The following is a 13,847-nucleotide window of genomic DNA, read 5'->3' as shown; positions in this document are numbered from 1 at the left end:
GGTCAGGGGAAGAATAAAATGCAGAGCAGGGCTGGGGGGCTGGAGTGTGGGGTGCAGAGAGGGGCTGCAACTGTCCGCCAGGAGCTAGTGCTGGCCTCGGGCCTCCAGGAGAAGCGCTATTTCGGGGAATCAGAGAAGCGAGGGAGGCAGCCAAGCGGACATCTGGAAAAGCGGCTCCAGGCCTGGCCAGCGGCGGGGGAAGCGTGCCTGCCGCGCTGTGTCCCAGCCTCGGCTGCAGATGTGAGGCCACGGCCAGCAGCCCCTCCGTGATATTCCAACGTAAACAGTCAATAGGGACCCTCTAAACAGGAGCACATTGTGCCAGAACCTCGCTGTGGAGTGAGCCTGAATGTCACTGGGAAAAAATAAGGTGAGCTATCTAAATGCTCTTTATATGGGCTCTGGATTGAACTATTGGGTTGACTAAAATATTCATTTAAAATTAACGTCACCTGCTTCTTCTGCATCTTGTTTAATGTGGTGAGTCACACATAGAACAGGGGCCTCTGCCCAAGCCCCGTTTCCACTGCTCAGCGGCTCCGACCTGCCCTTTAGCCGCAAGTTCTGTGTCAGTCCTGCCACGTGCATTAGCACTGAGCGCCTCCTGAAAGGCGGCAACCGTTCCACTGCACGTACCCAGCGTGGCCTGTCTCCTCGCTGGTTTTTGCTGGTTCCCTCTTGGTAAGCAGATAAGCACTGCTGTAAAGAATGTCCTTTGACCAACCCTATCTGCCTCCACCTCCGCTCACCCCCTACTCTGCATTGCTTCCTGCTGCAAAGGGAGCCCCATCAGAGGCCGGACCCTCCATTTACAAACCCATCCCATGCCCCTTGGTCCCCTCCTCCAAGCGGAGGGGGCCCTGCCAGGTGCCCAGCCCCACCCCGAAACCCTCCACCCAAGGCCCAATCCTGCTCCTCCTGAGATCCTAAACTTGGCCTCTTCTCCCCCGCCCCCCGCCCCCCCCCTCCATAAAAACACCCCTATGAGAGGCAGCCAGTGCCTCCAGGTGGCTTCCAGGTCACACAGGCTAAATCCAAAGTCCTCCCCACCTGCCTCTCCCCAGGAACCTTGCCCATGTGGCTCTGACCTCTTCCTTGAAAGCCCCTGCAGGCTTCCCCTGCCGCCTCCCCAGGCTGCCTCTGCCGCCACTGCCCAGGTCAGATGGAGGGTCCCTGACACGGGCTGTCCTGGGCGCTCCAAGGACCAGGGCTTCACCCAGGTCTGCCTCCTTCCCATGTTCATCTGCCCCCAGGTCACACAGCCACTGCCCGAGAGGAGGGCCGAGGTCTGCACTCACCTACGAGGCCATTGCTAATTTGTGGAACAGTTAAATGAAAACAGACCTGGGATGTTAAAGCAGAGCTTAAAGATGGGGAGGATTGGTGGCATGGGTTACCCCAGGGCACCCTTCCCCCCATCATCTAAGCCAGGAGTCGGGAATGTCCGGCCCACGGGCCCTATAAGGGCCGAGAAATCATTTGGTCTGGCCCCGCCAAGGCATTAGGGGTGAGTTAAGTAAATGTTTGACCAAATACAGCAGGCTAATTTTTAAGTAGATGATTTGTATGGCCCACGAATGATGTTATAAATATCCAAATGGCCCTTGGCAGGAAAAAAGATTCCCCACCCCTGATCTAAGCAAAAGAAACTTCTGACCCCACTGATGACTCGTTTCCACCTTTCTATAGACAGGGTCCTATATTACAATCCAGTAAAACTCCAGGTCAGAGAACCTTTTGCAGAAAACTGCTGGAGGGGTCTGAGCTGCCTGGGTTCCTAAACGCCCCGTGGACCCAGGACTGAAGCGTGTCCTCAGCTGACCAGCGGGACCAGCAACTAGAGTGGATTCTCAGGCCTCCCCTAGACCTTCTTTTTTTTTTATTCCATTTATTAGGGTAACATTACTTTTTAAAATTTTATCGTTTAAGGTATTACAAATAGTAGTACATATGTCCCTTAGACCTTCTAAATCACAGTCTGTACCGTGGCAAGGACAGAGAGGAAGGTGTGGACCCCGGGGCAGCAGGGCCAGAGGCAGAGCAGTGGCATGCCTTTCTCTTTTGCACATTCTCCTTGGCCTTCCTGTCTTCCTGTGGCCTTCAGCCTTTCACTGAGAAGGGGAACAGGAAGGGGGAGGGGAGGAAGAAGATAAGAGCTGAGTGACTCCACTTTCATTTTCCAAATGAAAAAATGGAAGACCCCATCTCACTGCTGGCAGAGAGAAGCTCCGGGCACTGCTCCCCAGCAGCTTGGCCGCCTCTTCCCTCCTGACAAGGACTGTAATCCCCAACATGCTAAGTATCAGGGGGAAGACACATGGGATAAAGGGGCCTGCTGGCAGACACTTGGTAACACATAAAAACACAGCAGCCTAGGAAGCTGGGTGAAAAGAGTAACTGGAAAAGTGACTCAACTGCTTCCTTAACACATGGCCATCTGTTCTTTAGCCAGACACCTTCTCAGCACAATTACAGTCGTAGTGGATGGACAATGTTGTGTTCTGATGTCTGCCTTTAGAATGGCATTGCCCTACCTTCATGTCTCTAATTAGAATTGCTTCTGACAGCCCAGTGGATGGGTGCATCATATTCAAATGGCCCCAATTCTCCCTGATAAAAGTTTGAACCAAGGGGGAAAACATGCTTTTTGAAGATGACAAAATGTCACACAACTGTGTTTGCTTCTGTAGACAACTTTGCAATTGCATCGACTCCCCACGGTGTACATGAGGTTAACATTAGCATTTTAACACTCTGCCTCCTAGACCCAATCACTTTCGTTAAGTTATTACACTATAAACAGAAAAGATCCCCCGAGGCCGGGCCGGCATGGCTCAGTGGTTGAGCATTGTTGACTAGGAGCCAGGAGGTCATGGGTTTGGTTCCCTGTCAGACCATATGCATGCCTGGGCTGCGGGCTCTATCCCCAGGGTGGGTCATGCAATAGGCAGCCCATCAATGATTCTCTGTCATCATTGATGTTTCTATGTCTCTTGTCCTCTCCCTTCCTCTCTGATATCAATAAAAATATATATTAAAAAAAGAAAAAAAGAAAAGATTCCCGGACAGAATGTACAGAATTCCAGGATTGTAAGGGGCTGGAGCTGTGAGGCGGGATGCCCACTGTTCTCAGCTGCCCTTTGCATCTTACTGAGCTCTAATGCCCGCACAGTTCAGGGCCGGCACAGAAGGAACCCGCCCCCCTCCCTCGCCCCCCGCCCCAAGCAGGGCCCCAAAGCAATGTTCAAGAAATCCAAGTCAGTGAAGGCCAACTAGGTGCCTGGGCCCCATCCACAGTACCTCACATTTCTGACTGCAAATCTCCAGGCGTTCACTGTCCCCAGACATTGCTCAGGAGATGAAAGAGTGCGTTGGATTAGCAGGGATTTAGTGAATTGACATGACTTCATGTGAAAAGAAAACAACTGGAATGCCTAGAGGAAGGAATTGGTCCACACTTCCTAGTGAGCTGCCAACCTTTGCGCTGGGCACCAGAAAGGCACTGGGGAATGGCACCTGTGTCTGCCCCCCCCCCCCATTTCCACTGCAGCCCTACTGCTTAGCAGATGACACCTCAAACTTCTGAGATGTACAAAGTACACTCCGTGCATCTCACAGCTCCCTTGCTCATGTGTCAAATGAGGATGAGTTAGAACGTGAAGCATTAGCACCTGCCACATAGCAATGGTCACTAAATGGTAGCTATTCTTACCATGAATGGGAAGACTTACATCGACTAGATTTATGTGAGTGCTATTTACTCTGCCACAGGCAAAAAGAAACTCAGCCTGGTGTTCACTCTGCCCTTAGGGTCCACTCCATTGCTCAGAACTCTCAGCCCTACCAGCCCCTCCGGAAGCCCACAGTTGGTTATCTAAGATGATGAGTCACCTTTGGTGCGTGGCACAATCTTCCTTGAGGGTGGGTACTGAGTCATGATTATGTCTGTCCATTTGGCAATGGGAACTTATTTTAGGTTAAAATAAAAATCAGTTTAAGTCTGCAGATTCCTTGTGACAACAGAAGAAACCCAAGTAATGAAAAAAAAAAAATAGTTAGCTTTAGAAATACTCTTCCCTAATGAGTGGGGCTAGGGAGTCAGGAATATAGATGGGGGATTTATGGTGTTGTTGTTCTTTAATAGATTATATAATGCAAATTCCATTGGGAATCAAAAGCATTTCATCACTTTGGAATCAAGTGTTACTTCACTTCAGCCACTCTCACTGTATTTTAAAGTGGTTGCTGTCACTGTAGAAAGGCATTTTCTGAGAAAGGTCCCTTCAGAGCACCATGGCCTGGAAAGCATTTAGATTGAGATGTCATAAAACTTACCTTAAATCCTGCCACTGCCATTGAAAAGCCGCATAACCTTAGCTACGTCAGTTATCTCACTGTGGGTCCTTGTCCCCACCTCCAAAATGAAGACACACATGTCTTCGAGCCCTGTAATTAGGCCTGGAGATAAGACCTGTAAAAATTCTTCTGTTGGATCTCAGAGGAAATCCAACACTGATCTAACTTAGAATCAAGAGAACGTGGGGAAATGGTGGGCAGCCCAAAGCATCTCTGGGAATAACCTACTCTAAGGGTCTGTAAATCTGCCGCTGCCAAGACCAGACTCTCTGAGCATGTCTCCGGTGAGCTCTCTCGGAAAGAAATGCTCCCAAACGCTCAGGCAGATCCAACATGGACTCAAAATAGAACATCTGGCGTTTTGCATGAAGTCCAAGAAAAAACAGTCAACCGCCACAGCTCTGCCTGGAAGGGGGAGGGAGGGCATACAAGCAGGGCCACGGTGGGTTGCCAGGAATGTAGGGCAGCCCCAATGTGCCAGGTGGGAGCATCAGGACATCAAAGAGGATGCTACCTGCTGAGGTGAGAACTGTCATCTCCTAGTAACCTGACAGGACACCAACCAAACAACCTTCTCTTAGAGTTTTTGTTTTCAAAGTATACTTTCCATTGAGAAGAGGTGTGGACTAACGGAATGAATGAACTCTTTTATAGCTGCTCACAAGTGGCAGGGCCAGGATGAGTAACAGAGAAAATGCTGATTCTGTCTATTGCACCATTATCCTGAGTGCCTGTATGCCAACTACCAGGTGGTTAAGCAAATTTTTAGACAAGGATTCAAAGGAATGATATATATATATTTTCAACAGACATAGCACCTTAATTATAAAATAACCTTGAAACACTGACCTTGAAGCCTGGAGGCTTAAGGCCAGTTCCCCTTCCTGTGCCAACGTTTTATGCTCTTTGGAGGGGGCAGGATGCCATTCATTTAAGATGCTTCCTCATTTGTGCTAGCATCTGCAGGCACACGTGCTTTTGAAGCCTGTGACAGGGAAGCCACTCTCAGCCCCACCAGGGCCCCACACGACCCGGCTTGGCACATTTTCTGGTGTTTGTTCATTTAAGCAAGGTGGGCGATGTCATTGATTTCGCTCCGCATTTCCTCAGTCCCAGCCTCTGCTATATCACAACATTTTCTTTCTCTGGAATGTTGAAAACCTGAGTCATTTTACTAAGATATCAAATCAGAACAGCCCTGCTTCCCTGGGAGGCAAAGGCGTGGGCCCGTGGGGCGGGGGCGATAACTGACGCTGCGACAGACACGTTCAAGAGGACTGGGAGGGTCTCGCCTAGCACCGACGCTCTGGGGATGCTGCGCGCCAGGTGCCTAGGGCCCAGGGCGCAGGGCACACGGACGGCGACAGGCCAAGCATCACGTACGCGCGCGCCAAGGGCGCCAACCGGCAGCACCCGAGCCAGCCACGCCCCGCTCAAGGGCAAAGGGAAGGTCGCGGGGAGGGTGGGCACCGGCTAGGACTCCAGAACCTTAACCCAAGCCTCCCTCCACCTTGTGTGTGGCCTCCAAACAGGTGGAAATGAGGCCGCAGAGTCTTTAACTTAATCTGGGGCTGGGGAGGAGGGGAGAAACCACACACCGGCTACCGGACGCGTCCCCGCCTGCATGGTTCTTCAGGCTCCAGGTCCGCACCCGCCTGAAAACGCCCATCCACTTTCTAGCGGTTGGCTCGCTCCACCCAGGGATTTGCCTGGATCTGGAAAACCCACTCCCTGGGAACCCCGGCGCCCCCACGTGCACCCAGCGCGACAGCCTGGGCGTGGCCGTGTCACTCCTTCCCCCATTATATGGAAATATTTTCTTGGTGCGTCCGCGGGCCTCGGACTCCTGTCCTCATCTCCCTGAAATCCGCCTCCAAGCTGGCGGTGGGGTGCCTGGAGTCCGCGCTCGGTGCTGGTGACGTCCCGGAGTCCCCGCTTCCTAATCCTTCCCCCAAAGAGAGGCTGGCGGGGAGGCCCAGTGACCCATTTTAGTTTTCGGTTTGGTCACAGCCGGAAGGGGAAAGGCGATTAGAGCGGCGGAAACCCCTTGTTTAAATCTCCCCGTGTAAACGTGCAGTGTGCCGGACGCCTGGCCACCCCGCCCGGGGACCCCCGCAACCCCGGACGCGTTCCGAAATCGACAGTGGGGACCCCGCCCGCGCCGCATAGGGGCGTGAGTCCTCTGGCCGCGCTGCGGGTACCGCCGTTTCCTCCGCAGCACAGGGCGGGAGGGAGCCCTGGCATTGGAGGTGGCCGCGCTGTCACCCACCTTCAGGGGCCTCCGGACCCACCCTATGAGTCGGATTTAGATGACCTACAAGGGCGGCCCAGACGACCCCGTCGCCAGCCTCAATTTTTAAAATAACGTGGAGGTGGAAAATTAATTCATCTTCCGGATGACGGCTTGGGCTGCCATACCCCTCCCTTCGCGCCCCCGCAGGGACTTGGAGGCGGCCCGGCCCGCTCCAACCCCGCAAGGTACCCCTGCGGCTCCCGGGCACCGGGCTGCTCTCCCACGTCTCTCTTCTCCCCGTACCCCTGTCGCTTGCCCGGGTCTCCACATTTTCCCCCTGGTACCTCCATCCCTTCTCCCCGATGTCCCCCTCCGCCCCGGCCCGGGGAGGTGGTAGCGCACCTTGGGCATCCCCGCCGCTGGTCAGCACGCCGATGGCTTTGCCGGCCCCGGAGAGTTGCTCCAGGAACTTTCGGAAGGAAGCTCTGGGGACCGAGGGGTCACCGTTGTGGTCCATGGCGAACAGGCTGGACACCGTGCTGGGCCGGGTGCTAGGCAGCCAGTGCACCCCGCCCGCGGTGCCACCGCTCAGAACCGCTCGCTCCGCCCACTCCACGCGCGCCAATCGGAATCTAGGGGCGGGCACACGGGCGGGGCCTGCGGAGGAGGCGCCGCGGGCAGGGGCGTACAGCTCGGCAGGGCGCTATGCAGATGCAGGGGCGGGGCGGGGCGGGGCGGGGCGGGGCGGGGCGTGCCATTGGTGGGCGGGCTTCGAAGGTGCGGGAGCCTCGCAGGCGGAAGAGCCCAGGTGTGTGAGTGGGGACCTTTCGAGAAGGGGCGTACCGCATATGGGAGGAGCCTCATAGGTAGGCGGGACCATTGCAATTGTGGGAGCCTTGCAGGTGGGTAGAGCTGCACATTACAGTTTCGCAGCCGGTGGGAGGGACATCACGAGACGGGTGGGGCATCGCAGGTTCCGGGGGGCGGGAGTTGGTAACACCGCAGGTGGGAGGCGGTGGGCTGGGGTGGACCGCTGCAGGTGGGGGGAGCACCTCATTGAGGGGAGCCCCGCTGGTGGGTGGGAGCACCGTCCGGAAGGGAAAGGACTCCAGTTGAGGCTCGAGCCCTGATTCCTGCAGAATTCCTCGCCAGATGGCGCTCGGAGCCGCGGGAACCCTCGCGTTTCCTCGGCTGCCCCAGTTTCCCCCTCCAGCCTCAGGTCGAGAGGAAGGAATCGGAACGGATGCTCTAGTTGGTGAGCAAACGTAGACGTCGCTGCCGGCGATGACAAAGTCCTGACCCCTGTCCCCCCAAGGGCCCTGGCGCGCCCTACCCTCGCCCACCTGCACGGGGGACAAGAAGGAACATGACTGGAGAGGAGACCTTAGCGCCCGGCTTGGGTGGGAGGAGGTGAGGAAAGGCTGCTTGTGGAGATAGACCTAAGTTCCTACCTAAGGAAACCGAGTTCCTGAACTGTCAGCCAGATGCGCTCAGCCCTGCTGGGAGTTCCAAACCTAAGATACTTGCATCCAGTGTGTTTGTGTGAAGGGGGATTGATGAACAAGCTGACACTTTGCGGAGATTAACCTCCTGCCAGTTACCTGCGGCTGACACTCAGACGGACCCCTCAGGGGCGTGGCCTCAGGAGGCACCGTACTGGGGTGCAGTGACCCCAAGAGTTTCATATGAGGTCCCATTCATCTGCAGGTCACAGTGGGGATGGCATAACACCTGAGCCTGCTAGGTGTGCAATAAATGTTTGTTGAATGGATACAAGACGGAAAGAGATTAGGAAAGGCCCTTCTGTCCACCTAGAGCAGACACAACATTAGTAACAAAGAAACAGAATTTCCGGAGGATGAGGCCCAGAAATCAGGATTTTAAAAAGATTCCCAGGTGATTCTAATGTGCAGCCAAGGTTGAGAACCACTGACCTAGAGAACCCAGTGATAACAACACAATCAAGCTATTTGCTATAGGGCCTCTCCAGGCAGAAGGGGAGTGGGGTGCACAGACTTAGGTTGCGTGCTTGTGTAAATACGCTCCACCTCATCTTCCCACTCATGTCTCTGAGCATCAAAATTTTATTGTAAAAGAGAAAAAATAAATGCCTGCCATGGACAAGCCTGGAAGTCTGATCTCTGCTGTAGGCCAGGATTAATGGAGAATCCTGTACCCCTATGATTATGGAAATCACCTGGCCTATTTTTTTTTCTGGCTCCACCAGAACCACTGAAGTCCAGTTTCCTGGAGTGCTGCCAGGGAATATGTATTTTTAACAAGCTCCCAGCTGTTCTGATGATTGCAGAGTCTGAGAGCAACTGGCTGATGGGTGGAGCCCAGCAGGGCCAGTGATGCTGAAAGGGGCACTGGGTGTTTTGATGATGGCACACAGGTGGCCTTTACTCTCCAAGGACAGGAGGCTCTAAGCACCTCCACTCAGAGGGCTCCAGTGCCCCCAGCCCAGAATTTGTGCTCCAGAATCATCCCTCCCTTTCTAAAGCATACTACACTTGGAAAAGTTGGTGTACACTGAATTTTATCTTCTTAAAATATAATGTTTTTATAATTTAGAGGACTGGTCATTTGTCATCGGATTGTCTGTAATTTAGAAAATGATAGAACTCAAGTAGTGTTCAAACATGACAGTAAATGATGCAAATTATGATAAAAATACACACAGTTTTCAATAGCTATTTCGGTCATAAAGGTAAATATCTATTGACTTGAAGATATGTTCAGGAAACATTAATAAAAGGCAAGGTTAGAAATAATGGAGGCCTGTTTGTATGCATATGTGTGTGTATATATGTGTAAATAAATCTAGACATTTTTATTTTCTTTTGCTTATTACAAGAATTGTTTTTTCCTCCAATGAACTAGTATTGTTTTGGTATAAAAATTTTACAGTTAAATAAAAACAATAAAGTTTAGAATTGTCAGACCCCCAAAGTTATGACTGTTTTTACAAAGGATTTTTTTTAAAGCGAATTACACAGAGTTGTGGTTCCGATAGGAAATGTGTCATTCTGCCCTGACTAAGCTCAGGGAATAACATACAGAGATCTCAGTTAACATGGAAAGACAGAGCCATCTCTCTTTCCTTCTTCTTTTGCAATACATGCATTTTAATAGTTCAACTGGAGGTACCTTAACTCTGGCCTTAGAAGAGAACTCCCTGATACCAGAGAGCAGAATTGCATGCCCGGTTAACTGTGCAGCTCACCTCAGTAGGACATGATGCACCTTAATTCTCTATTGTGGCCTCACAAGTTCCTGCAAACTTGTGTGGCTTATGCCAGCCCACACATATCACAGGAACAATCACTCCAGGGATCAGGAATTCAGGTGGGCTTCACTGGACCCTCTGCTCAGGGTCTCACAAGTGTCTGCCCACAGTCTGAAACTCATCAGGGGAAGGGAAGGACCTCATGCACTCATGCTGTGGGCAGGATTCATCCCCAGGCTGCTGGACAGAGGGCCTCGGTCCTTCACCGGCTGCAGGCTTAAACTCTGTCTCTCTTCTTGGCATTTTCCCTCGGTTCCAATCAGGAGCTAACTTTGAGCTAATCTGCAACCCCAGCTACATTTCCATCCCCCTTTTCCTCCCACTCCCTCTCCTTCTCCCCTAGATTTAGGAAAATCCAAGAGTAAATGTGCTAAACTAGAAAATGCTGCCTTCAACCCACGCCTCCTGTGCAGTGAGCAGAGACAGGACGGCGGCACCAGCGCCCAGTGGGAGCACCAGAGTTCTCACAGGTGTTCTCTCTCCATACTGGTGACGCCCGCCTGCTTTTCCTTTCTTCTTCATGGATAGCTGTTCTCATTTATCTTTGAGTTGGCAAAGTGTCTGTCGGTAGTAAAAAATGAAATATATGTTTGTTAACAACCCCCCACCCCCGCCACCAAAATTAATGGTGGGTAAGGGAAAAAACTTAAGATTTTGGTGTCGAGACCTGAGTTTGAACCTAGTTCTGCTGGTCAAAGATGGAAAACCCCAGCCAATACTTCAGCTAGAATATCACTCGAAGTGTGTCCTGCTTTCTAGTGTCTTAGTATTGTGGTCCCCACTTTCTTTATTCTGTGATGATGGTACAGCAATAACTTCTTACCTGTTCTGCTTCTACCATCAATTCTCACATTTGATATAAAAATATGTGAGTTTAGACGTGGTAAGGAGGCGGGCAACAGACTGAAGCAGTATTACTGTTAGCAAGGAAGCTAAATTGTTCTGGAAACAATGTAATCGGTCACTAGAAACATGAAGATAATTTGTCCAGCTCTGAGAATGATTGCGGATTCAGTTAAATGCCAATATTCAATACTGTCAACAACATTAAATAAGCCAGCTGCAGAAGGGCCGCAGTCCTCGCAGACATGGGGAGGAGGGTCGGCCCTGCGGGTACCCAGTTGAATTCTCCCGTGAAGAGAATCTGGAAGATTCCAGCTCCAACTCCCCAACCCGACCCATGGCTCTCACAGCCAGCCCAGAGGCCTGGGAGGAAGAAGTCCTTTCTATGTCATTCCCTCACTTGACCTCGGCCTCTTTGGCTAAAACACGCTGCTCTCCAAGGCTCCGGACTGTGGAGCGGCACATAGAAACCTTTGTCCCTGGCGCCTGGTTCTGGAGCAGGAGGCGCCCCTCTCTTCTCAGGTTGCCTGGCTACTGGTCTTCCACCTCCAAGCCAACGTTTTGACCTCAGTGGAGGGTTCAGAAACTTTCTTTATAGACTTATTCTCAGATTTGTTTTAAAGTCAAACAAACAAAAAGTTAAAGGACACATCCAAAGTCAGGTGAGTATAATGTGAGTATAATGTGAGTAGCATATACACGTATGCTAACAGTCAGCATGGCTTCTACATGCAGCTCAGGTTCCGCTCTGAGCTTCCTAGCACCCAACACACACACACACACACACACACACACACACACACACACAAAGGACATGCTAAGATTCTCCCACTTTTTGGTGAATGGGTTTTGCAGAGGTTTTTTTTTCTTCTTCAAGTGATTTGGAATCATAGAAATAACACAACAGGATCTGTTAGGGGGAGTGTGGGCTTTTCCTGGTGGCAGAATAATAGGAAACCGATGCATAGATAAGAGGTCAGTTTGATATACATGGAGGGAGCACAGAGGATGTTGTTGGATTATCTTAAGGGAGTTTTCTACCAAAGTGAGAAATGGAGAGTGAGAGGGAGAGGGAGAAGGTAAGGGAGAGTAGGAGAGAGAGATGGAAAGGGAGAGGGAGAGAGAGAAAGTGAGGAATGATTCACCACTTCTGCCCAGAGATCCTGGCCAACCACCCAGAGTCTCCCTGATCATTTTGGGGAGACTCTGCTACAGGGAAGGCAGCGGCTCTTTTTCTAGAATGTGACTGTCTCTGGCTGTTCTGCTTCTATTCTTCACATCCATTTTATAAACGAGGCTCTTGTGATTCACGTTTATCCTCCCAACTTGTTATCTGTGTCCTGATGAAATAGTTTCACTTTATTAGCAAATGGGTCCCCATTTCTTTCTGTGAGCCCTCCTTCTGCTGCTTCTGTTATCCTTTCTAGAGATGGCTAATTTCAGATCGTGCTTATGAATTCTGAACCCCGTTCGGGTGAGCTCTCTTCTCTGACCGCTCTTGTCTTCTTCGTTACTATATACGTGTAGACGCATGTGCACACACACTGTAGGTAGGACATTAAATGAGCTTCGTTTGTATTCTCAGCTTTCGTGAGGCCAAGCAGTGGGAGCTCAGACTGCATCTTCTTCAGGGAACATGAGGCTCCCAGCCACAGACCAGCCTGTGTCCCAGGATCTGACACATTCTTCAGGGACTCCCACCATTCTGGGCCTTGGCCTCCTCTGTCTCACATACTCCCCTGTTGTACATTTGAGACACCGTCTCTCTGCTGGTGGTCCCGGGCCAGCACTGGGTTTGCAAGGCTCTCTCCTCTTGGGGGTGATGAACACAAAGTGTGGCAGAATGTTGGAGGGATCCACCTAAGTCCCCTGGGGTTTAAAGCCCAGTTCTAGAAATGGCTGTGACCTGTCAACAGAGGGACAGGTAAGGGCTGAAACGTTCTGAGCAAAGGCCTTGAGAGAGAAGGATGTGTGCCCGGTGAAAGGAAGGTTTGTGTGGGCACTGTGCTGGGGAGTAGCCAGGAAGGGTGTCAGGGGAGCTTGGGGGAGAAGAGGCAGGATGGTGGAGAGAGAGCTGGGAGGGAGTAGGGGGAGGGAGAAGGGGGAGGGAGCTGGCAGGCTCTGGGTAAGGAGGGGCCCTGAGAATTTGAAGTTTAGACTCAGTATGAGTCTACAGGAGCTGGAGGGTTAAGTTAGAGATGAGAGGCTGTCTTGGCACTGTAGAGGCAGGGCAGTCCCTGGGGGGCTGGACAGAGCTGGACTCAGCCCCTCAGTGCCAAGGGGTAGGTGCTGAAATTAGTTCACAGCTCACTCCTCTCCTAGACCTTGGGTCCCACTTTATTGGTTCCAGGAGGAGGAATGGCAGTGGTCACCAAAGGACATGCCAGAGCAAACGCGGTGTGCGCTGACAGCGAGGCAGTGCTCCCTTTCCCCTCCTCCATGGGTGGGTCAGGGCTTAGTCATCCTGGCTGGAGAAGACTTCCTTGTATGGCCAAGCCCTGGAGCAGGAGGTGTGAGCTGAGGTGGCTGTGAGCGGGGCCCTGCACTTCTCAGACTGTCTGGGGCTGCTGGGCTGATCCCAAGGGCCAGGGTGGGCAGGGAGGGCGGAGGGTATTCCCACAGGCTCAGGCTGCAGGCCCCCTGGTCACAAAGCAGCACACTGAGGGTGCTCTTACTAATCGGGCTGACACATTTGGGGTGATTTGTAAGTCCTCGGTGTCCTGGAGGTGACATCAGCTTTTGTGGGAGGTGACCAGCATGTTTCCTTTCATACAGTGAAAATAGGAACTACCCAGATGCCTCACATTTAGTAAGAGCGGCTGTGGCTCCGTGAACCGATTCCAGAGTAATGCGGGTCACATAAGATGTTTTGTTGAAATAGTTGGAGTGAATTATATTTCAGCAAAGCTGTTAAAAAATCATTTGTTTTTTCCCCCCCTAGCTAACTAACATTGGAATTTAAAAACACATACATATCGAAAGAGTAATTTGAAATAAGTTTTATGTAGCTGTTACCATGACTGCAATATTGACAAAGCAAAATCCTGCCCAATACAACTTGAGGTTTTATTAGTTTCTGGACAGTTTGACAAGTCACAGACAGGAGACTGCACAGCCCTCTCAATA

General features: G+C 51.7%; 1 protein-coding gene across 1 annotated transcript in view; it reads right to left on the bottom strand.

Annotated features, from left to right (window-relative positions):
- PFKP (phosphofructokinase, platelet) overlaps positions 1–7,148 on the bottom strand; it is a 66,555-nt gene extending 59,407 nt beyond the window's left edge. The window contains exon 1 of the mRNA XM_070391160.1: positions 6,992–7,148. Within this exon, the coding sequence (XP_070247261.1) occupies positions 6,992–7,106 (115 nt within the window). The 5' untranslated portion in view covers positions 7,107–7,148. The remainder of the gene's footprint in view (positions 1–6,991) is intronic.
- Positions 7,149–13,847: the final 6,699 nt, after the last annotated feature.

Source organism: Myotis yumanensis, unplaced genomic scaffold, assembly GCF_028538775.1.
Source record: "Myotis yumanensis isolate MYYU_CA2020_CCGP unplaced genomic scaffold, mMyoYum1.0.hap1 SCAF_1, whole genome shotgun sequence".
Classification (NCBI taxonomy): domain Eukaryota; kingdom Metazoa; phylum Chordata; class Mammalia; order Chiroptera; family Vespertilionidae; genus Myotis; species Myotis yumanensis.
This window is presented reverse-complemented; position numbering and strand designations above follow the sequence as displayed.